Raw genomic sequence first — 22,496 nt, 5'->3', positions numbered from 1 at the left:
TGCCTATTTTAGCCATTTTCCAGAGTTATCAATATTTCATTCATTTTTCACCTCCTATTAAGTTTTACTAGGCTGAAAAAAACCACTTTATAACAAATGGAACGATTGACAAATGTAAAAAGTCCTGAAATTAGAAAATTCAAAAAAGCCAAAACTGGTCCTTTTGCCTTTTTTAGCCATTTTCCAGGATTATCGACATTTATCGATTAATTTATTAATTATTAATTTTTCACTTCTGAATTGCTTGGACTAGGCCGAAAAATTATTTTATAACAAATGGAACCATTGACAAATGTAAAAGTCCCAAAATTTGAAAATTTGAAAAACCCAACATTGGTCCTTTTGCCACTTTTTGTCATTTTCGAGTTATGAATATTTGGTGGGTCAAAAATCATCATCTCTCTAAAGAGTCTTTAAAAAGATAATTGATTGTTGGACGTGTGTTAATGAAGGAGGTCTTTTATAACAAATGGAACGATCGACAAATGTAAAAATTCCAGAAATTAGAAAATTCGAAAAAGCCAAAACTGGTCGTTTTGCCTTTTTTAGCCATTTTCCAGGATTATCGACATTTTATTCATTTTTCACCTCCTATTACCTTGTTCTAGGCCGAAAAACCACTTTATAACAAATGGAACGATTGAAAATTGTAAAAAGTCCTGAAATGAGATCATACGAAAAGCCAAAAGTTTTTCAGAATTATCGATATTTGATTAATTTTTCACTTCTGAATTGCTTGGACTACGTCGAAAAAATATTTTATAACAAATGGAACGATCGACAAATGTAAAAAGTCCTGAAATTAGAAAAAGCAAAAACTGGTTCTTTTGCCTATTTTTGCCATTTTCCAGGATTATCGACATTTCATTCATTTTTCACCTCCTATTAACTTGGACTGGGCTGGGAAAAAAAAAAAAAAAAAAAAAATTATAACAAATGGAACGATTGACAAATGTAAAAAGTCTTAAAATTAGATAATACAAAAAGCCAAAACTGGTCCTTTTGCCTATTTCGATAACAAAACTGTAGATAATTGAAATAACCCAAAATTTTGACTACATATCTGCAAAAGCGTTCAGGACCATGGTTTATACATACTTTTTTCTCACATTTGATGTGTAGATGAGTTAAATGAAGAGAGCGATCTTTTCAGACATTTTCATTTTTCATTCCTTGAACAACAACATACAGAAGGATGAAGAGAGATTCTTGATGTAAATATGAATTTTACTGTATGTTTTGATTTACCATAATTTGTTTACATAATTGTACTCAGTTAGCACCACAGCATTATTTATAGGGTATTGTGATAGATTAAAAAAAAAGACCATTTTGTATTATATTGATAACATATAGATCAAATGGATGTTCAATTGACTTATTTTTCTAGAATCTGACTCTAAACATAAAACTAATACTAATAATCTATAATGACTAATAAACTTAAAATTATATCTTGCTAAGTTAAAAAAGTTATATCATAATTAAATAGAACATACTTTTTTTAGTTAGCTAGAATTCTGTTAACAGAATAGAGAAACTTTAAGTTTATTCTTGTGCTATAAATTATCAGGTATAAATCATTTTACTTATATTGCCCCGTAAATAATTGTGCGTTAATAGAAGAATGACATTAAAATAATAAAAAGATAAATCTTCCTGTTGTCCTTAGATAATACAGAGTAGATCCTTAATCTCTTGTTCTAAAGCATGATGCAGCGTTCTTTTACGTCCAGGTGATTTACTTACTAGTGGCATCTCATTGATTTTATATCCTTTTGCACTGTAGGAAGAATGACACAAGAAGTTCAACCCTGATGAAGGCAGAGCTGAAAGAATTGGATTGCTCACTCAGCAGCGACGTTTCTAATATTAGAGATGAAATTGAAAAAGCTAGTTTACGGTTCACCGAGGCGCAGTAAGTTCTCAAATCTATTATCAACCTACGCTTTTCAGAAAGTTTCAAATTTGATTTTCCTAATTTCTAATCTTGAACAAATCTGTAACTAATTTTTTTAAAAAATTTATGTTAATTCTTCAGGAAAAGGTTTACCCTGGCCGAGAAGGAATTCAATACGGCTCTTGCAGAATTGGTCAAAGAAAAGGAAAAGAAGACTGTTTTGGCGGATCATCTTAAAGATCTAATTGAACGGAATGAAATGAAAAAAGCGCAAAAGTTGTCTGAACTGATGGGAAAGTTCGAAATCTCATCACGGCCAACGGGTTTTTCTCTACCAAAGGCATATTCATATTTTGTTTATCACTTTAATTCAATTATGCTATCGTAATGAACATTATTTCTACCCTAGGAAGATGAAAACGGATCCAAATCAAACTCAGACTGAAATTAACTCTAAGGAAAATATAACTTTAAAAAATTATTAACAATTGTAAGTTCTACTTTTTTTCTGTAGTGATGAATATCGTTATACATCACATAAATGAAAAGGGCAAATTCAAGAGAAAAGAATACATAAAAATAAAAACACTTTTAATATATACATTTCAAAAAAATTTAACAAAATAAATAACATCCATTCAAAACTTATGTTTGGAAAAAATTAAGTCGTTCATGTACAGGCAATAAAAATACAAATTATTTAAGAAAAGTTAAAATTTGTTTTCTAATAAAGTAAAATGTACACTGAGATGCTTAAAATATTAAATGTGGTCGCACAGTCCAGCGATAATTCTTACAATTTTGTTATGATAAGTAAAGCTGTTAAAATTGTTGTAGTAACCGCCAAAATAATGATGCAAATCATCTTTCTGTTCTTTTTCTGGTAGTTGGAGGCTTTTTCCAGTTGAATTGTCGCTTGCTTAACTTGGCATTGCGTCGTTTCAATGTGGTAGTCTATTCTATCTAGTACTGTACCCTTGAAAAAGAATTTTCATGATAGTCACAAAATTTGCTTCATCCATTTTTATATATATTAAAAAAAAAGTTTAATACCTGATCGATAACAAGTCGACTCAATTCTTTGTAAATGTCCCTCAATTCTAACACAGAACTGACTATACCTTCCACTTTCTTCTCGGAAATAAGAGCGGCCTCGTAATTGTCTTGAACCATAGCTTGTGTTTGGCTTAAATCGAATATGTCTTCTTCCGGATCATCCTCGAATATATCAGTCACAAAATAGGCCTTCGATCTCTCTTCTCTAACTTTTAGCTCTAATTTAAAAACAATACTGATTATAATACAGTGAAAATTTTACCACGGTCAAATACCCACTATTCCTATAATTGTTCTCCATTGATTTGAACTCTGAATACAAATTTTGAATATCTGCTACGAGAGCTCTTGCGACTGAATTAACAAGTTTTTTCTCCAAGGCCGACGTCGTATGTGAAGACTCGTTATAAATTTGAGTAATATTTTTATAAAGTCCATTGTAAATCTGCAAAGTAAATTATTTATTAAAGCTGTTATTATTGGTTATATTTAACAAGATATTACCCTAGCTATTTCCTCAGTCAAGTTCTGTATCTGTAACTCATCTTGTGTTGAATCGTCAAAAGTAGGCCTTGATATCGCTTTTGAATGAAGCTCTTCGAGTGATGTCAATTTTAATTTCAGTCTTACCTTTAGAAAAAAAAAAATCAATAATTACATTGTTGCTGTTCATTGTTCAATAGAATTGTCAAGTCTGTATAAAGATGTTATAAAGTATCATAATGACATCAAAAATAGTTAAGCAGGGTTAACAGAGATAATCCAACTTCTATGGCAAAAAATTTATTTGAACTCACAATTGTATACTGGCAATCTTCTACGATGGTACTCCAAGAGGGTGGAATCGCACCAAGCTCAATGTCATCGACACTCGAAACCAATGCGACTCTATCGGTATTGGAATTGTTAAACTGAAAAATAAAAATATAACAATAAATTATGAGATTTTCTTCTGTGGTCTGCAGGGTGATGAATCTGTAATTTTGATCCTAAGCTTTTTGGCGATTTCGACATCTTCAGCGTCAAATTAGTCAAAATAAGGACATGTACCAAACATATTATGTTATCCAAAAAATAATGCAAGTTTATGGTTATAAAATAAAAACAATTACATAAATGATGTTAAACCTTTTTTATTAACACCCTATACCCTCTGTATAGAATTTGAGTTATTATTATTTTACAATTAATTAAGGTTTTAGTTGAGATGAAAAAAAGTTAATGGCACGAGCGGGATTCGAACCTATGATCTTCAGCTAGATACACCGCTGCTCTACCACTTGAGCTATCGTGACCTTGATCCACTCGGACACTAACTTCCCATCTCAACCCCCAAGGAGGGAAAATTCAAAAGGTGGGATTGAGATGGGAAGTTGGTGTCCGATCGTGGGTTCGAATCCCGCTCGTGCCATTGACTTTTTTATCTCAACTAAAAACCTTAATTAATTGTAATGTATTAATTGGTCAAGCAGACCACGAAATTAGTGAAGTTATTATTATTAATGAATTTTGTAAACGCATTTTCAAACTTTTGATCAATCAATTTTTTTGTTTTGTTATAAAACGTATCCAGGTGTCTGAAAAAATGGCAGTCGGTAGGCGAGGGCGCTGGTGAATAGTGAGGGTGAGGCGGCAGAACCTCATAACCAAGATCTAACAGTCTTTATATTTCAATAAATAAAGGTTTTTAGTTGAAATAAAAAAGTCAGTGTCACGAGCAGGATTTGAACCCATGATCTTCGGCTAGATACGCCGCTGCTCTATCACTTGAGCTATCGTGACCTCGATCCACTCGGACACTAGCTTCCTATCTCAACAATGAATGAAATATATTAATTGGTCAAACGGACCACTAAACCTAGTGAATTTAATAAGTAAAAATGAAGTGTCCCTTCACTAAAGCTCTCCGTGGCCATTTCATTTGTGGCCGAGAATCAAATAGATTACACGACATTTGAAAAATGGCAAAAAGGAGGGAAAATTCGAAAGGTGGAGTTGAGATAGGAAGCTAGTGTCCGAGTGGATCAAGGTCACGATAGCTCAAGTGGTAGAGCAGCGGCGTATCTAGCCGAAGATCGTGGGTTCGAATCTCGCTCATGACACTACTTTTTTATCTCAACTAAAAACCTTTATTTATTGAAATATAAAGACTGTTAGATCTTGATTATGAGGTTCTGCCGCCTCACCCTCACTATTCACCAGCGCCCTCGAATTGAAAGTCTTTATATTTTTAAATGAGAGACATGGGCCATGTAACAGAATTTTTCCAAACCAAAGATGGCTTCAATAATGCCAATTTTTGGTGCCCTGGTTCAATTTGAGAGCAATACGTTTCGGTATTGATAGTTTCACCAGGATTCAAGGAGCTGTAGTAAAAGCAGTGGGCAATCTCAACACGACACACCATATTGGCACATCTACACAGAAAATAAACACTTTGAGCCCTGAAGGTGATCTCCATAAAGATCAAAACGTTGGGACGATAAAGAAAATGTTTTTCTAAAACCTACATCTCACCAGACCACATCTCACGATCTCCAAATAATCATTAACTAACGATCACTAAACACCACACATTAGATTTAATTGAAAGGAAGGCTTCTAAAACATTTTCATGTGGAATATTTGAAAACCTAAACAGCAATTTATGGAGATCTAGATGAGCAGGAAATGGAGTTTTAGTTTGGAGGAAAGAGGACACATATCACCCACAGTATGATGTTACAAAGTATTATTTGTACTAAAAAAAATTGAAGGTTTAAGTAGAAAACGAAATAACCCAGGTAAATGATATAATAATCTAAGAAATGAACGAAAATTGTTACCTGGTCTGAATAGATGCTTCTGTTCTGGGACGAGTTGTTCCTGAAGATGATGAAGATCTCTGTCAAGCTGCGTGTCGTCATTTCGACCCAGTCTCGTCCTACTCGTTCCGGTGAGTTAAAACGTATAAAACTACCTCCAGGCAGAACTCGCTGGAGAAAAACTGGAACTGGACAGCTGACATCTCAGATACGACTGTCGTAAGGAGGACCAGGCCGGAGAGACGACAGACGAGCAGGTTGCACTCGTTACCGGTTATCGATTTTATCAACATTGACCATCATGACATCACTGTCCTCTGTAACGTCTATGATGTCAGTGCATATCAATTGCTATAAAAAAATACAATGATCCATTCATTTATGTATTTTGGTCTTGAAACGTATAACAATCGATAGCTTTTTTATTTTGTTTCTTACCAACTTCAATAGATATAAGGATTAGGGATAAAAGAGGTGGCCATGCTCCTCGATCTATTATGCTATTCTATACCAGCTTCAGGTTGTTAATCAACCTCCATAGCCTTGCCAGCGATGTCGTGTAGGATCTTGCTTGCGGCTTTTCCTCTCCTAGTTGCAATAATATCATAAAAACATAACACTGGATCTGCGGACTCCTCTTCGTGGCAGTATGTGCGCAGTGTTTCTTCTGTCTGTACTCCTACCCAGAGCATGTGACTTCTTAAATGGCAGTGCCCTGTCATTAATTCAGAATCTTCACTTCGCTTGCCTCATACCTTGGTATTGTTTCACCAGGTTTTGAAATCATGGAGGATCCATTTCAAGATGTATCCATTTTTGTGGTAAGATGCTATGCCACGATAGGGTTCGGGACAGAGAGTTCATGACTCCCTCTTTGGCCAAGTCAACCTTTTCGTTGCTTCTATGCCCATTGTTATATTTTTTATATTTGTAAATTGAATTAATTCCGTAAAATTTATATTATTATTATATTTCTTGAAAATATCACCATCTGCATTTCATAAAATTCGACTCTTACAGAGGGAAAGTTCATATAGTTTAAAAATCGATAGTATTGTATCGATTGTACAATCGATAATCGCTCATCTCTAGTCAGATCTTCAGAGTCTGTAACCGTAACGTATTTGTCAATTTACACTTTACAGTCGTCTCGTCTGTACTCCGTTAAGCCGGTTTGAACTTGTGAAGTACTTGTGGGTTGGTTTCGTCGACAAGCCGTACAGGGGGACTTTATTATGAACGGAGACGAAGTTTTGGTACGTATTATCATCGCACCCTTTGTGAAATTTCACCTTTAGGCAATGATCAAATTTACAGGCCAGTTTCAACGGGAGGTACAGAACTTTCAACAAAAAATGGACTTACACCGGAAGCCTCAGTGCTGTTAACGTAAGTATATTTTTATACTGACCTTTCTTTACGAACAGTCACTGTATAAGCCACTTTGGCACTCTGTGGTACCAACCAGAGTTGGTGTTAAGGCGCATTTTTTCTTTTATATTTTATCGTAAATTACGAAGTCTCCCCCCTTTTTTTTCTCTCAATTATATATTTTAATGTTTGATTTATGTTTGCATGCATTAAGTTTATTATTATTTTACACACGTATCGGGGATAAATGTTTAATTTTGTTCAAATAATTGTTGATTACGCGTTCAAAACAAGAAAGGATTAGCCGTTATCGCGCACGCTTAATCCAGAATGAGACGTCGAGAAGCAGTATTTGCACAACTTTGAAATACAAATTACAAACATCTATTTCCCGTACATCGGCCTATCGATTGCTATATCGATTTCGTCACGTCCCATCGTCGATCCCTATACCATCAGGGACCACCGCCGAAAAGATCGGGGTTTATACTATGACGTCACCAGGCTGTATTTTCTTTTGAACTTCTTCATCTCATATTTATTTTTTTCTTTGTCGTCGTTTCGTCTGGTTTTCTTCATCATCTGTGGCTTCTTCATCATTTTCGACTTCACATCTTCAATTTTCATACCTGCTTCGCCATTCACTTCATCCTTAAGTTTACTTTATTATTATTATTTTATTGCATGCAAGTTTATTCGTTAAGTTAATTTAATTCATAGTTAACGTGCACGTCTTTACATGAGTAATATTATTAAAGTCAATTTTCATTCATTTCTTTTCTTTAAAATTTAATAATTTCCATTTTGTTTAAATCTGGTCAATCGAATACCACGATCTGGTCAAATGATAGTAATTCAAGAAGTTGTTTAAATTTAATTTATATGTCAATAGAAAATTCAATTCAAATCAATAGAAAAAGGTTTATTTTAATTTTATCTGGTCTTGTTTTATGTTTTTAAATCAAGTAAGAATACATTTATTGACAATTAATTAAGGCTTTTAGTTGAGATGAAAAAAAGTTAATGGCACGAGCGGGATTCGAACCCACGATCTTCGGCTAGATACGCCGCTGCTCTACCACTTGAGCTATCGTGACCTCGATCCTGTTTGTATATCTCAAGCAGGATGCAGAATAATGGAAGCTATTTTGATGTCATATTTCAAATCTAATAGATTTCAATGATATGTTATTATAAGTTAGCACCACTTAAATTGGGGTAATCAACATGAATTTTATTTTCAAGGAAAATAGAAGGTAGTGCAAAAAGAACAAGGATTGTTGAGTATGCTGAAAAAATTAACGAATAATTAAAAGCTTAAATTTTGGGAACTCAAAGTTCAATTATACAATTTATTTTATATCTTTGATATTAAAAGTATCATTATTTATGTATATCAAAACTTATATGATTTTTGTAGATGGCTGTAGCTGGATTTTATTATATGGGGAAAGACGACTGTGTTAAGTGTTATTACTGTGAAAAGGAACTTGAGGGTTGGGAAAACGATGATGATCCATAGTAAGAGCATACATTTTGTAAAACATATATTTATTTTTAATTATTTATTTGATTTATTTTTTTTTTTAGCGATGAACATAGGACTCATCAACCTAAATGCCCTTATATTCTTATGTACTCTTCTCCCCCAAAGAAAATACTACTGCATGAAATGTTTGAACTTGAAGTACAGAGTATGCTATTCAAAATGGTGTGCACTTTTCCTTATAGAACTAACGCTTTTCATTGTTTATGTTTACATTTGTTTATGTGTTTCAGGAAAAAAGGCATCAAGAAAAAATGGATAAGCTTACCTTAGCTTTGAAAAAAAGAAAAATTTAAATATACCTGTTAATAAAATAAATATTACTTTCTATAAATCTGAGCATGGGAGTGAATTTGTATATTTTGATATAATAATCCAACATCAGTCACAAGTACTGAAGAAAAAATGTAAAATATAATTATAATATAATATGTACAAACTTCAATGTTTTTGTTTAAATTTATACGTATCCGAGTATGTGAGCTGATGTGTGTGGGTGATGATCTTTACTCAGATGAATATATAGCTTGGTAATTTTCTCAAAAGGACGTGCTATGTGGTGCAGCTTTTTCAAATATTTGCTCTTGCAATTTCCAAGAAAATCAACGAGGAGATACTTTGTGTTTTTAATGATTAACGGTCTCTATAATATTAAATGCACATATACAATTTTATTTTATAATAATGTATAAAAAAAGATAATATGCAATTACCTGTTCTAAAAATTTACTATTTTCATAAGAAGCTGCAATATGCTTCATTTGAGCTTCAAAAACTTCATAAAGTACTTTACCAGTCGCATATTCAAGGTCTGGCCAACAGATTGCTAAACAATCATCTAACAATGACGTAAATAATTTTGTGAAACTTTGAGTATTAGCTGTCAGTTCTAGCCAGCCTCCATCTTAAAAAAAAGAAAAAAAGGTGAGAGAAATTTTTTTTAGTCTTAAGCACTACATACCAGCAATGTATGGTTTCAGCGACTCCGGAATTATTTTCGGTGGCCGGACTGGATTCCATGTGTCTTCAGTCGCACGTTTCCTGATAGCTTCAATAAGCTTTTCCCTCGTTTCCGTCAATGCTTTTGTAACCGGTGTTATAAGATGGCCGTTGAGTTGATACTCCAAGTCGAATCCGAGCTCTCCCATTTGCCGAGACTCGTTTCTAACTATACCCACCGATTCGGCCAACATGTTTATTGACGCTTGAGGCACGAATACTTGCTTTACAAAATGGCCCATGAAATGCGAAACTTCCATTGAAGCCCAGACCACAAACGCTGGAAGAAAAACGATAATCGATATTATGTTATAAAAGAGAAATAAGTTGACCTACAAGAACTGCACGATGGTGAGTTTGGAAACGCCCTGTATTGAAATTCACCCGTAATTCCTGCTAAGCTTGAGAAAAACACCTATTGAAAAAATCAAATTAATCAAGTAAATCAACAACAAAATCAAAAACCAACCTGTGAAATTCGTTTAACATAGGATAAGGTTGTACCCTCTTTTTTAACCCGTCTCGTTTGTGCTTTTAAAACATTAGAACATACTTTGAGATACAGTTCACACGCCTGTGAAGACTTTCCAAGTTGGTTCAATAATTTAATCGACCTCCTTGTCGCTCTGAGACCACCTTGAAGAGATTTCTCATTGCTTACGCTCATTTCACCAAGCAATGTATCACTCAACAACTGGGTTCGAGATTCAATTTTAGACCTAAATACAAAATTAAACCATGTATATATACAACCCATTAACATGTGAATTTTGTTTTCACAATTGGGGGCCATTTTATAAGTCATAAAGAAATGTGCGTCTTTCACCTATGCTAGATAAATGGTTTTTTTTTCTTTTTTAAATGAGGGTTTGTAACAGCGCAGGTCATATAAACCCTCAGGTTTTTGAAAGACTTTTGAAAAAAAGCCCATTTGTAAGTATAATCAAGTGGCCCTGCATTTGAACCCGGGACCTTTACCTTACTGTGATGAGCACCGTGTCAACACCTAAACCGTTGTGGCACCGATGCCCCACATGCTAGACATACAAGGTGGCCCCAATCGATTCAGCCACACTTCCAGATCTTATAGGAAATTGAACAATGAGTAAAAAACGTCCTATGAACCTGTGTCCGCAAACCCTTCAGTTCCGAGCTACAAGCAAAAAACCATGAAAAACCACATTTTTTGACCTTATTCGTTAAATCATTATTAAACAGTTCGTAACAGCTCGAAACAACATCTGTAGAGGATTAATTTCTGCGTCGAATGAGATTAAAACCAGCCTGATCGGCTGAAAATTTCATTTTTGGCGATTTTTCGAAGTTAGGAGGTGAAAGGGTACACAAAATTCACCATTTCTGACATTTTTATTGATTTTGCGTACAATTTCTAAAATTTTTAAGTAAGCCGTTCAGATTTTTTTTATATTTCATTCAGTACGGGGTACCCATCAGAAAAAAGTAACATTCGATTTGGGTGAAAAGCAGTAAATTAGCCAAAATTCAAATGTTTCAAGAATCAGAATTTGATCACCAACAAATGAGGTTTGTAACAGAAAATTTTTTGATAGGGTGTTCAAATTGTGAATTTTCGATAAAAATGTCAGAAACAGTGAATTTTGTGTACCCCTTCACTTCCTAACTTCGAAAAATCGCCAAAAATGAAATTTTCGGCCGATCAGGCTGGTTTTAATCTCAATCAACGCAGAAATTAATCCTCTACAGATGTTGTTTCGAGCTGTTTTACGGTCAGGCTAACGGTTTACTAACAATTTCATGAATAAGGTAAAAAAACGTGGTTTTTTGCCTATAGCTCGGAACTGAAGTATTTGTGGACCCAGGTTCATAGGACCTTTTTTACTCAGCGTTCTATTTCCTATAAGATCTGGAAGTGTGGCTGAATCGTTTGGGACCACCCTGTATATGGGTGAGTCTAAACCCAAGCATGCAGATCCCAGGGAATGAATACAGTTCGCCTTAAACGTGGTGTACAAGATGCCAGACTTTTTTCAACCCAAACCTCCCGCCATCCTTTTGTAGATGGAGAAGGTGAAGTAGATGGGCCTAGAGATATGTTCTGGCTATGGTTTTGGATATAAGTAGAAATGCCAACCACCTCCAGAAGTGTTCTACTATCCAAGTTTTTATGATTGCCAGAATGACCTAGACAGCTGTCTCGCTCAGAGTACTTGCCAGGAGTCTCACCACAAACCACTACGAATCCAAACAATTGCAAGCATTTGGGCCTGGAAGAGGCTCGCGCTTAGTTCAGTTGACCTGGTTCCTTCTCTGACCTTCTAGAAGGGATCCTATTTACCAGACTGATCACAGGCCCACCATTAAGACTGCTGTGCAGGGTTCACTGACCATACCCGACATCATTTGACTTCTGCCTCAGAGTGTATGCCACATGCTCTAGGCCACGCCATTGTTTTTCGTCTGGAAAGCCCACTTCCAGACAAGGGTTGGGAAAGGAATATTAGATTGAGTAGGGGCCTATTGCTAGTTGAAAACTATAACCTTGGCATAGTGGCGTTAATGGCAGCAGCGGTTTAGACGTTGGCACTCATCACTTTATGGTAAAATGGTCCTGGGTTCGAATCCAACAGCCTTGCATTCGACCTGACATACTTATAAATGGGCTTTTTTGGTTATTTATTTCTATAACCTCATAGTTGAAATACCCTCATAAAACAAAAAACTATAGTGTGATATTTATTTTAAATACCATTATTTCCAATAAAAACTGGATTTCTGTTCTTACTGGATTTCAAGAAGCGATTCCTTGTTTTCCGATTCTTTGATAAATTCCGTAGCCTTTTGAATTAAGGAATAAGCTTCCTCAAAAAGCCTCTGTGCTATAAATACGTCCAAATCGTCTGGAGCATCTAAGAACCACTCGGGAATTTCATTGACAGATTCTCCGTCATCATCAAAATAGCCAAATGCTTAAACACAATACACCAATTAATTATTTACAGGAATAACATCATAGCAGAAAAAACTTACGATTTGAACCGGAATCAACCGAATCTGTTCGTATAGGAGGAGTTTTAGGGTCGTCTTTGTTACATTTTTTGGCCTGTTCTGAATTTAGGCAAGCCTTTTTCCCTTCCTCAAATTTGCTTAGCCATTCTTCCTAAATTAGAAAGTAAAATAAGCCGTAAAATAAAATATAGCCAATAAATAAATATTTACTCTTGCTTGGTGGTTTGGACACTGGAAAAGCCTTGTATCAGGAAATACGAGCAGTTTAAAAGCATGTTTTACACTCCCGAAATCTCTTACGTTAACAACAGCAAGTGTGGCCAAATCGTATTTACACTGATACTTGTATTTGGCAGGACCTCGCCTGGAGAAATAAACAAATTACAAATCCAGGGGAAGGAAAAAGTGAAAAAAATGTACCTATCGGATATCCATGTTGTTATCATAATGATATCTGAAAATAAAAAAGCGTGACATCTATGCAGGGCTATATTTTCAGTTGAATCCAGCTCAACCAAATCGCCGTCATGGAGTAATTCCCTTCCTTCTACTTCCTGTAAGTTCTATTATATTCAAAAGAATTAATATTATTATTCTAACGTCTAAACAGAATTGACAAGCTTACAATGCAGCCATCGACCAATTCAGAGATATTTGGTAGTCTTTTGTCGATCTGATCCTTGACTTGGACCTGCTCGAGCTGAGGAGGTGGAGATGTCATTGATGCAAGAAGTGCTCTCTGTTCCGACAAAAGATGGGACAACTGGTACATTTCCCCTTCCAAATCTATCACGGATTTGTTAAGATAACATTTATGTATTCGAGTTAATTATTATAATGTATTAACAATTTTCAAAAAGCCTATATCAATGATTCAAAATTACAGTGCGTTGGTTATTTGAAACAAAAATTTTCGTGAAAAATAATTTGAAACTGAAGATATGTACAAAAACTACTTAAAGCATGGTGGAATGGTAAGAAACCCAATAATCAAATTGAAGCAAAAGGATACGAGAAATCTCCCTTGCGGTCTCAATAAACTGCATGTAGTTTTTGTAGACATTCTTCTTAAGCGCTTGGCTTGTTTCTTCTGCGATCGCCTGAATTTTGGCCTTGTGTCGCTGGAGCTCTAGACCACCGACACAGACCTGTGACACTTCTTTGACATCTGCAAGAGAATCAGCCGGAAAGAAGAGAATTTCAAATTAGTGTATGAACAAAACATTTCCATACATTATTTATTTATTTATTAATATGGGACATACCAATTGTAAGAAGAATAAAGAAAAATAAGCATACAAACACAAGTATAAAATAAAATTTAGAGGAATTAACGAAAAAATAAATACACTGATAGACAAAATTAATGCACCACCCACAAATTTTAATATATTTAGGTTTATTCATTTTTGCATATCAAAACTAGGTTTAAGGGGCATTTAAAAAAAAGTTTATTACTTAATTTTAAAAAATTGAGTAAAGAACCAAAAAATTAAATAAAAATGTAAAAAAACTTTTTTGTCCCCTTTGATACTGAGTATTTCCACCTCTGGGTCTTGCATATAAAAAATAGGTTTAACAAAGGCACATTTAAAAAGAAAATGTTTATTACCTAATTTAAAAAAAGAACAAAAAAATAAAAGGGTAAAAAAAATTTATGTCCACTTCGATAATGAGTATTTCCACCTCTGGGTATTGCATATAAAAAATAGGTTTAAGAAAGGCACATTTAAAAAGAAAATGTTTATTATCTAATTTTAAAAAAAAGAACAAAAAAATAAAAGGGCAAAAAAAAATTTTATGTCCTCTTTGATAATGAATATTTCCACCTCTGGGTCTTGCATACAAAAAATAAATTTAAGGGACATTTAAAAAAAATGTTGATTACCTATTTTAAAAAAAGAGTAAAGAACAAAAAAATAAAGGGGTAAAAAATTTTTTTTACCCTCTTTTGATACTGAGTATGTCCACCTCTGGAACTTGCATACCAAAAAAAGGTTTAAGGGACATTTAAAAAGAAAATGTTTATTTGTTTATTTTTTTGACGGGCTTCCAACATCTATGTCATTTCAGCCCCCAACTAAGTCTATATTCCATTTACCCTTTCAAACACTACATTCATACAAATAAATACATTCATATAGTACACTCATTCCGTTTGGTCGGTGAAGTACTTGATATTCCTCCACCGACCTATATTCAAACTAATCTAGATTGATGAAGTACTTTTATAAATATTCTGCCATCGACCCTGAACACACACTCATACGCTCTCAATGTTTGAGGGGCGATGATGACATTATCTTTCACCCTCACCCCTCGCCATTCACGCTAATAAATACATGCACTCAGTCAAAACATAGAGACACACAACACATAAGACATATTATATACAATAAAAAAAAAAAAAAAAAACAATTTCCCTTAAAAAGCAAAACAGGGGACTCTGAAACTCGCTACCGTGTTTGAGAAATCTTCTTAAGTCCGGCGGCATGCCTACACGCTCTCTGTATGGAGCCAAGGCATGACACGCCTCTATTATGTGGGGCACATCGAGCAACCTTTCTCTGCATAAGGGGCACCTGCACGGGCTTTGGCCCAAAAGCAGGTGCCCATGTGTCAACCGCGAAAATGTTTACCTAATTTTTTTTTAAATTGAGTAAAGAAGAAAAAAATAAATAAAAATAAAATAATGTAAAAAACTTTTTTGTCCCCCTTTGATACTGAGTATTTCCACCTCTGGCAAGAATCATGTCCATAAAACGCCTTTTCATTCCTTGGAAAAAATTTCTGATGAAATCATTACGGTTTATTTCCCATTCATCAAGAACAGCCGTTCCTAACTTTTCTAGGGTGTTAACACCTGGGTCTCACCATCATTCTAGTCGCTTAAGTTGGCCCCAAATGTGTTCAAATCTTGACTGTGAGCTGGCCATACCAAGTATTCAATTCCAACGCCATTCAGGTAGTCGTCCACAATATATGCTCTATAGGGCCTGGCATTATCCTGTTAGCAAGAATCTCTCATTGATGAGGGGGGCAAATGGCACTAAATGTTCTTCGATTGTGTCGTGTAATTGCCTCTGTGAAGTTTGAAGTGAAACAGACACTTCCTCCAAGGAAACACCATCCCATATCACCAATGACCATGCATGAGGTACCATGCAGCGGTATACCATGGGGTGTACCTATCTCCTGAGCGCCTCCATATCTGAAGATTTGAGGCCAACTCTCACCTCTTCTGCAAAGAGAACTTGTCGCCAATCTTCCAATGTCCAATTCACATGTTCACGCGCGATTGAAGCCTGTACATTTTCTGCGCTGTGGTAAGAAGGTCCATGAATCGGGCGATGGGCCTTGAGTTTCATTTTCATGGGCCTTCTTACAGTCCTGTAAATTGAAACATTTTGGACTTGTCTTATCAAATTTCTTATCTCTTTCCATCCATCGACCCTTTCTAGTGTGAAGCCCAGTTTCTCTGAAGCACTGAAGAACCCTTCCTATTGGAGAATGATTTACAATCAGCCTCCTTGCAAATTCTCGCTGGCTGTTATGACTCTGAGTCAAATGCCTGACCGAAGCCATTGAAAAAGGTTGAAGATTAAAAATAATATCAAATAAAATCAACTAAGGAAAAAGATTAACTGAAAGCGTTTGTCCAGAATGGGACGGCACAATGCTACTTTTTGCGCAGATGGGATTAATCAGTATAAATGTAAACAAAATATTATTTACTGTTTATTTTGACTATGATAGGTCCTAATTAACTGAAACTAATGTAGAAAAATAATGGATTTGATTTTAAACGAAAAAAACTGAGTGAGCGTTAAATTTGTCGGTCAGTGTATGACATCTACTTGATGCCCTGACACTAGTGTAGTAATATTCAATACAAATTTTAATTGAACATTGTAACATTATTTATTTTAATTATCAATCAAGGACCCTTTAATCAGTTTTTAAAAGATACAGATACGCCACTCTATTGCTGTACGTTTTGTTTTAAAAAAAAACATTTAGAAAAGTTAATGTATTATAGAAACATTTATTAGGACGTGTTTACTTTAATAATAAAACTGCCTGTTTTTGACTTACATTTGTCTGGATTGAAGTCCGAACTAGAAAATTTTTTCATCTGCTCTGCCATATTCAAATTAAATATTTGTCAAAGACGATTTTATCATAAGTTCCCGATGTCTGTCAAACACGTCAAAACGCCTCCTAAGACTTATCAAGTATTAACTAAAATAGTAAGTACTAAGAACGAGTATCGATACTGTAAGTATAATCAAATATATTTCAATCATTCCTGGTGTTTAATATATAAAATATAAATATGTTTTTAACGTTTTAATTTACTTATTTTATCAATGAATATTTTACTATTAATCAAAACAAAAAAAGAAATCTTGAATTTAATTTTACCAATTAGGTTTTTTTAAAATCGAAATATCGATCATTTTCTTTGATGTGCAACATGATTGTTGTTCGCTGATAATTATCAATCGAAGTTGTAACCTTTGGAGCAGGTTCCTCGGCCGCTGCTCACTGGTGATTTTGCTGTTGTTAAGCCATGGGCAATAAACACTTCGCATTTCTCGCCAGAACTGTGCTTGTGAGGAACAACAATGTCGATGAAGCTGCAAGGTTGTTGAACAGGTGATTATTTGAAAGGATTGCGTTGTAGACAAAATTGACGTTGTACACAACATTATTTTTTCGCAGAATCTTAGGCAAGGAGGATATCTTCGACCAGTTCAGAAGAACAAGGTACTACGAAAAGCCTTTTCAGGTAATATTAATGTTTAGCACTTGATCTTTCATATACGCTGATGGACAAATTCAACGCACCGCTCAATTTATTTAGTTTATCTTTCTACATTAATTACAGCTAATTGTAGACAATCGTTGATTTCATATATTACTCTTATTCTTAAAATTTTCTCAGTGGCGTCAGGCATTTGAGTATGGCAGTGTCAGGTCATAATATTATTGGTGGAAGGACACAGTGTAAATCACTTCTGTACAAAGCGTACTTTGGCACTTCAAAAAACAGGGTTTGTACTAGAATGCCAGGACAGGGTTGACCTAGGTCTACAGACGAGAGAGATGATAGCTCTATGAAACTGCAGCATTACAGGAAATGAGATAAGAAATCTGATAAGACAAGTCTGAAATGTTTCGATTTCCTCCAGGACTGTAAGAAGAAAGCTTAATGAAAATAACCTCAGGGCTGGCACCTGGCTCGTGACCTCTTCTTACCACAGCGCGGAAAATGTCCAGGGTTCAATTTGCATGGGAACATGTGAATTGTACATTGGAAGATTGGGGAAGAGTTCACTTTACATGTGAGATGAGAGCTGGTCTCAAATCGTCAGATTGCTTGGAGTTGCTCAGGAGAAAGGTACGTCCGGCCCACACCGACTTGGTTGTTGTGCGAGGAAGATCTCTACTTCACTTCTAACTTCGCAAAGGTACTTCATAAAACATGATCAAAGAACATCTAGTGTCATTTTCCCCTACATTGGTGAGAAATTCATGGTAATGCAGGATAATGCCAGGCCCCATAGCGCACGTATTGTGGATGATTATGAGTCTTCAGATGGGAATAATTTCATATACAGATGCTCAGGAGAAAGGTACACCCCATGCTCCATGGTTCCTCAGGTCATTGGGGGTCATTGATGTTCTGGGCTGGCATTTCCTTGGACGCCCTCACCGAATTGGTTGTTGTGCAAGGAAGATATTTAACTTCATACAAATACTCACAAAACATAATCGAAGAACGTAGAGCCATTTACCCCTTCCCTCATATTGTTGAGAGATTCTTGTAAATGCAGGAGAATGCCAGGCTTGAAAGATTTCTTGGATGCCCACATAGAATTGTTTGTTGTACGAGAAAGATCTCAACTTCACAGAGGTACTACATAATCAAAGAACACTTGCCACCACAAGAAAGACCATTTGCCCCCAGATTGGTGAAAATTTTTTACTAATGCAGGATAATGCCAGTCCCCATAGGGCACATATTGAGGATGACTGAAGTTGGAATTGACCCGCTTGAAGTCTAGATTTGAACCCACTTGGCACCAACTAAAGCCACGAGTACGACGGCAAAACCCAAATCCTAACGCCTGGAAATGGCTGTTCTTTATGAATGGTTAGGGATGAATGGAAAAGAATTCCTCAGGATTTTCTCAGAAATCTTTTCCAAGGAATGGAAAAGCATTTATTGGATGTGATTCGTGCCAGAAGTAGAAATACTCGGTATTAAATGAGACAAAAATATTTTGTTCTATACTCAATCATTGTTTCTAGAATTTGGTGATAAACATTTTATTTTTAAATGTTTTATTTTTACAACCAAACATATTTTTGGTATGCAACACGAATAAACCTAAATAGATTAAAATTTAAGGGTGGTGCGTTAAATTATGCCCAACAGTATTTATCTCAGCTAATGGATTTTCTGGAAGGGTTTCATTTCTTTAATGAACTGTAGAATTGTTCATAAGGGTTTGGTATCTGGGTCTCTATTGCACCGGAATCCCTTTCCGAGACACATAGCTTCTCTTCTAGATATAGTCGACATTCGTCAACTTTTGATGTAACTTTCAATTAATTAAGGTTTTTAGTTGAGATAAAAAAGTCAGTGTCACGAGCGGGATTTGAACCCACGACCTTCGGCTAGATACGCCGCTACTCTACCACTTGAGCTGTCGTGACTTCAATTCACTTGAAACACCAACTTCCCATCTCAACCCCACCTTTTGAATTTCCCTCATTTTTGCCTTTGAAAAATTGCAGAAAGGAGGGAAAATTCAAAAGGTGGGGTTGAGTTGGGAAGTTAGTGTCTGATTGGATCGAGGTCACGATAGTTCAGGTGGTAGAGCAGCGGCGTATCTAGCTGAAGATCGTGGGTTCGAATCCCGCTCATGACACTGACTTTTTTTATCTCAACTAAAAACCTTAATTAATTGAAAGATATTAATTGGTCAAGCGGACCACGAAAACTAATGAATTTTGATGTAACATTTGTGTCCACCTCTAAGCGCCAAAGCCAGTACTGCCATATTGATGCAGAGAGCAATGTTTTTGTCGAATCATGTTTTTAAAGTAGTATTTTACTGGAACATGCCCTGAAAATATGCTCGTTAGAGTTTTTAGTTCCTTTCTTTCTTTAAAATATCCTCTTTTTGCCAGTATTTTTGTTTGCCATGAATGCTTTTGTCAAAAACCTGTCAACATCCTCTCCTTTCCTGGTGCGGGATTGATAGTGAATCGGCTTTGCCATTTTTATTCTAAAAATTTAAATCAGTTCAGCACATATCGATAGGCCAGTCAGGCATGCAGGCAATGTGTGGATGTAGCTATAGTTTATGCCACAAAATAGACTTGGATCTATGTGTTTTTCCACGGCTACCTTTTTACCTAGGAAATCCTTCAAGATCACCCGACTTGATGTAAGATATAAACTTTCAGGGTGATTTGGCATATTGTGCTCTTTGATAGCTATTTTATTTCTGATGATGTATCTATAGCACACTGGTGAGACACAATCCATCAAGGAATTTAATTATTAGGCCCCGCTAGACAAAAATAAAAAATTACATGTCTCGGTTTTTCCCCCAATAAAAAAATAAATTTTTTTTTTTACAAAAACCTTTATGTGAAGGAGGATAGAGGTTAGACTCACTTTGTATTTACATCATTAATGTACATGAAAAGTATCATGTTAATTAATGTAGGAAAAAAATGACATTAAAAATCAAATTTAGATATGGTAATTAATTTTCATTTATGCTACTTAGCCACTTTTTCACAATTTGCCATCTAGAATGATGGCGTATAAAATATATATTTTACTAATTAATAAATTTATTTATTTACACATACATACAGATCAATGACATTATAGGAATAAACAAAGGTAAATTACAAATTACCTTTGTTTATACTTATGACATTAAAAAACAAAATTTAAATATGGTTAATTAATTTATTTACATTTATGCTACTTAGCCACTTTTTTACAATTTGGCAGCTATAATGATGGTGTATAAAATTCATAGTTTACTAATTACTAATACGGATCAAAGACCTTTTTATATTTAATAAAAATCACGTGTTAGGAATAGACGAAGATAAATTATCAAAAAAATATATACTTATAAGGTTGTAAAGTTTGTAGACTATGGGATAATTTTCAAGTTTTTGTATTGACCTCAAAAAATTGTTTTGTTTTAAGGATTTTGTCATACGAGTCTGACAAATATGTTTTTAAGATATGTATTTACACAGAAAATTATTTAATATTATTATAACTGATAGTGTATATTTTCTCCTTGATTGATTCGATATAACATTTTTGTATTTTTGTGTAGTTGTAGATGATGCTTTTCTAGTTGGTCCAGAGATAAAGTTGGATTTTTTTAAATGCTGAATTCAACGATTCAAACGGTTTTGAATTTTGAAGCAACTGTTGTTAAGTTATTAGCACAACTATTTTCTAACAGTGTTTTTTGGAAAAAAACAAACTTTTAAATCAAGAACCAAATTATTTATTTATCATTTTAATGGTAAATTAATTTTTTCACGTTTGCAAATTTCGCAACAATTTCCTCAAATAACATCAACTAATAGGACGATCTTGTTGAAGAATTTTCTAAAATAAAAAAAAATCCGTAAGTTTTAATAACTTGAGAACGGTTGTTCTAAAATTCAAAACAGTTTGCACCGTTAAATTCAGTATTAAAAAAAAAAAATCAAAAATGTACATTAATGATTATTACATTAATCCATACATGTTTAGCAGTCAAAATTGTTTATATTAATTATTTCGATTAATTATTCTTTTTATCTGAGGTGTGGGTTGAGATGAAAAAGTTACTTAACTACTTACTTAGTAACTTTTTCACCTCAACCAAGACCTTAGATTTAAAAATAATTGATGATTATGTAGCCATTCGATATAGTTAAGTCCCTATTCGTATCCCGCTACCCTGGAGAGTTAGATCAAAACTTATTGTCAGACAAAAATAAAAATGTATTTGTCTCGATGTATAAAAAACTACTTTACTACTTTTACTACTCTCTAGAATAATAACAAAAATAAATTTTAGTTTTTCCAGTCAAATAAATCAATATTCATGCTGTTTCTTTGTGTGAGCAGAACAATGTACTGGTGTGTACGATGATAGATGCATCGACTTTGGCTCAGATTATTTTCTCTTGATCAAGTATGCTTTTATTACAGAAATTTTATTTTTTACAGCAAAGGAGGAGGATAAACTATGAGAAGTGTAAGGGGATATACAACGAAGATATGGCGAGGAAAATTAACTTCATCATGAGAAAAAACCGCGAAGATCCATATCCTGGATGCCATTGATTCATTTCAGTCGTTGAACATTTTGTAAATATAAAAATTTATAGTTTAATAAATAGAATACGATTAAAAAAAAAAATTGAGTTTTTGTTGTAAGGTGCTAGGAGGTAAGGTAAGAGAGGTAAATTAATAGGCAGGCGGTAGGTAGGTGAGCTGGAAGGAGAAGGGCCTACCGATGAGTCACCTTCTGACTACCTGCACCACATTTTCGCTCGATCCATTCTGAATCCGAACACGTTTAATGAAAACCAAGTTGAACACGCTGTCCCCCATGAATGTCATCATCGCCACTGGGCGGGGCAGTATTTACTTACTAATTTGTTAAAAAACGTGAAAATTATTACATTTTAATTTAATTTTATTTTTAAATAGTAGAAAAATAGGACCTAGTCAGGTATCAACCACGACCTTCGATTTCAAAGAATGTCAATAACCGACTGAATT

General features: G+C 34.6%; 5 protein-coding genes across 6 annotated transcripts; 3 read left to right on the top strand and 2 right to left on the bottom strand.

Annotated features, from left to right (window-relative positions):
- The first annotated feature begins 1,696 nt into the window (after positions 1–1,696).
- Positions 1,697–2,519, top strand: LOC106669555 (RAB6-interacting golgin-like). Of its 2 annotated transcripts, XM_024228042.1 has the most exons (4): positions 1,697–1,736; positions 1,790–1,918; positions 2,042–2,240; positions 2,310–2,519. In XM_024228042.1, exons 1-4 carry the CDS (start codon positions 1,711–1,713, stop codon positions 2,343–2,345), a joined length of 390 nt encoding a protein of 129 aa, XP_024083810.1. In that variant the 5' UTR covers positions 1,697–1,710; the 3' UTR covers positions 2,346–2,519. The 2 variants fall into 2 exon arrangements, with proteins under 2 accessions (XP_024083810.1, XP_014254976.1); XM_014399490.2 differs by having other exon boundaries at positions 2,042–2,519.
- A 74-nt stretch (positions 2,520–2,593) lies between these two features.
- LOC106664236 (syntaxin-16) lies at positions 2,594–6,039 on the bottom strand. Its single transcript, XM_014389753.2, has 6 exons — positions 5,782–6,039; positions 3,754–3,867; positions 3,461–3,586; positions 3,236–3,401; positions 2,954–3,174; positions 2,594–2,876 (listed from the first exon to the last, which is right to left on the bottom strand). The coding sequence occupies exons 1-6, from the start codon at positions 5,860–5,862 to the stop codon at positions 2,694–2,696; spliced, it is 891 nt and encodes a 296-aa protein (XP_014245239.1). The 5' UTR covers positions 5,863–6,039; the 3' UTR covers positions 2,594–2,693.
- An 810-nt stretch (positions 6,040–6,849) lies between these two features.
- On the top strand, positions 6,850–9,011 carry LOC106664242 (baculoviral IAP repeat-containing protein 5.2-B). The gene is made up of 5 exons (XM_014389767.2): positions 6,850–7,016; positions 7,078–7,149; positions 8,552–8,652; positions 8,722–8,842; positions 8,911–9,011. The coding sequence occupies exons 1-5, from the start codon at positions 6,996–6,998 to the stop codon at positions 8,971–8,973; spliced, it is 378 nt and encodes a 125-aa protein (XP_014245253.1). The 5' UTR covers positions 6,850–6,995; the 3' UTR covers positions 8,974–9,011.
- On the bottom strand, positions 9,009–16,909 carry LOC106664230 (exocyst complex component 8). Its single transcript, XM_014389739.2, has 12 exons — positions 16,760–16,909; positions 13,677–13,832; positions 13,290–13,450; positions 13,085–13,227; positions 12,875–13,028; positions 12,686–12,815; positions 12,441–12,624; positions 10,146–10,395; positions 10,013–10,091; positions 9,639–9,956; positions 9,391–9,581; positions 9,009–9,320 (listed from the first exon to the last, which is right to left on the bottom strand). The coding sequence occupies exons 1-12, from the start codon at positions 16,809–16,811 to the stop codon at positions 9,138–9,140; spliced, it is 2,001 nt and encodes a 666-aa protein (XP_014245225.1). The 5' UTR covers positions 16,812–16,909; the 3' UTR covers positions 9,009–9,137.
- Positions 16,910–17,175: 266 nt separating this feature from the next.
- On the top strand, positions 17,176–22,120 carry LOC106666023 (28S ribosomal protein S21, mitochondrial). The gene is made up of 3 exons (XM_014392895.2): positions 17,176–17,323; positions 17,390–17,456; positions 21,939–22,120. Exons 1-3 carry the CDS (start codon positions 17,238–17,240, stop codon positions 22,053–22,055), a joined length of 270 nt encoding a protein of 89 aa, XP_014248381.1. The 5' UTR covers positions 17,176–17,237; the 3' UTR covers positions 22,056–22,120.
- The last annotated feature ends 376 nt before the right edge of the window (positions 22,121–22,496 follow it).

The sequence above is a fragment of the Cimex lectularius genome, unplaced genomic scaffold, assembly GCF_000648675.2.
Source record: "Cimex lectularius strain Harlan isolate CLEC.00 unplaced genomic scaffold, Clec_2.1 scaffold215, whole genome shotgun sequence".
Taxonomy (NCBI): domain Eukaryota; kingdom Metazoa; phylum Arthropoda; class Insecta; order Hemiptera; family Cimicidae; genus Cimex; species Cimex lectularius.
Note: the sequence above shows the minus strand (reverse complement) of the source record. Positions and strands in the feature narration are given on the sequence as shown.

Excerpts from the sequence above, each read along its gene's own strand:
- LOC106664236 (XM_014389753.2), bottom strand. The coding sequence starts at position 5,862 with ATGACGACACGCAGCTTGACAGAGATCTTCATCATCTTCAGGAACAAC. Across the intron at positions 3,868-5,781 it reads GAAGCATCTATTCAGACCAG|TTTAACAATTCCAATACCGA; the intron begins GTAACAATTTTC and ends TTTATTTTTCAG. Across the intron at positions 3,587-3,753 it reads AAGATTGCCAGTATACAATT|GTAAGACTGAAATTAAAATT; the intron begins GTGAGTTCAAAT and ends TTTTTTCTAAAG.
- LOC106669555 (XM_014399490.2), top strand. The coding sequence starts at position 1,711 with ATGATGCAGCGTTCTTTTACGTCCAG. Across the intron at positions 1,737-1,789 it reads CAGCGTTCTTTTACGTCCAG|GAAGAATGACACAAGAAGTT; the intron begins GTGATTTACTTA and ends TTTGCACTGTAG. Across the intron at positions 1,919-2,041 it reads TTACGGTTCACCGAGGCGCA|GAAAAGGTTTACCCTGGCCG; the intron begins GTAAGTTCTCAA and ends TTAATTCTTCAG.
- LOC106666023 (XM_014392895.2), top strand. The coding sequence starts at position 17,238 with ATGGGCAATAAACACTTCGCATTTCTCGCCAGAACTGTGCTTGTGAGG. Across the intron at positions 17,324-17,389 it reads GCTGCAAGGTTGTTGAACAG|AATCTTAGGCAAGGAGGATA; the intron begins GTGATTATTTGA and ends ATTTTTTCGCAG. Across the intron at positions 17,457-21,938 it reads ACTACGAAAAGCCTTTTCAG|CAAAGGAGGAGGATAAACTA; the intron begins GTAATATTAATG and ends TATTTTTTACAG.
- LOC106664230 (XM_014389739.2), bottom strand. The coding sequence starts at position 16,811 with ATGGCAGAGCAGATGAAAAAATTTTCTAGTTCGGACTTCAATCCAGAC. Across the intron at positions 9,582-9,638 it reads GCTGAAACCATACATTGCTG|ATGGAGGCTGGCTAGAACTG; the intron begins GTATGTAGTGCT and ends CTTTTTTTTAAG. Across the intron at positions 9,321-9,390 it reads ATAGTAAATTTTTAGAACAG|AGACCGTTAATCATTAAAAA; the intron begins GTAATTGCATAT and ends TTAATATTATAG.
- LOC106664242 (XM_014389767.2), top strand. The coding sequence starts at position 6,996 with ATGAACGGAGACGAAGTTTTG. Across the intron at positions 7,017-7,077 it reads TGAACGGAGACGAAGTTTTG|GCCAGTTTCAACGGGAGGTA; the intron begins GTACGTATTATC and ends TCAAATTTACAG. Across the intron at positions 8,843-8,910 it reads AGAGTATGCTATTCAAAATG|GAAAAAAGGCATCAAGAAAA; the intron begins GTGTGCACTTTT and ends TATGTGTTTCAG.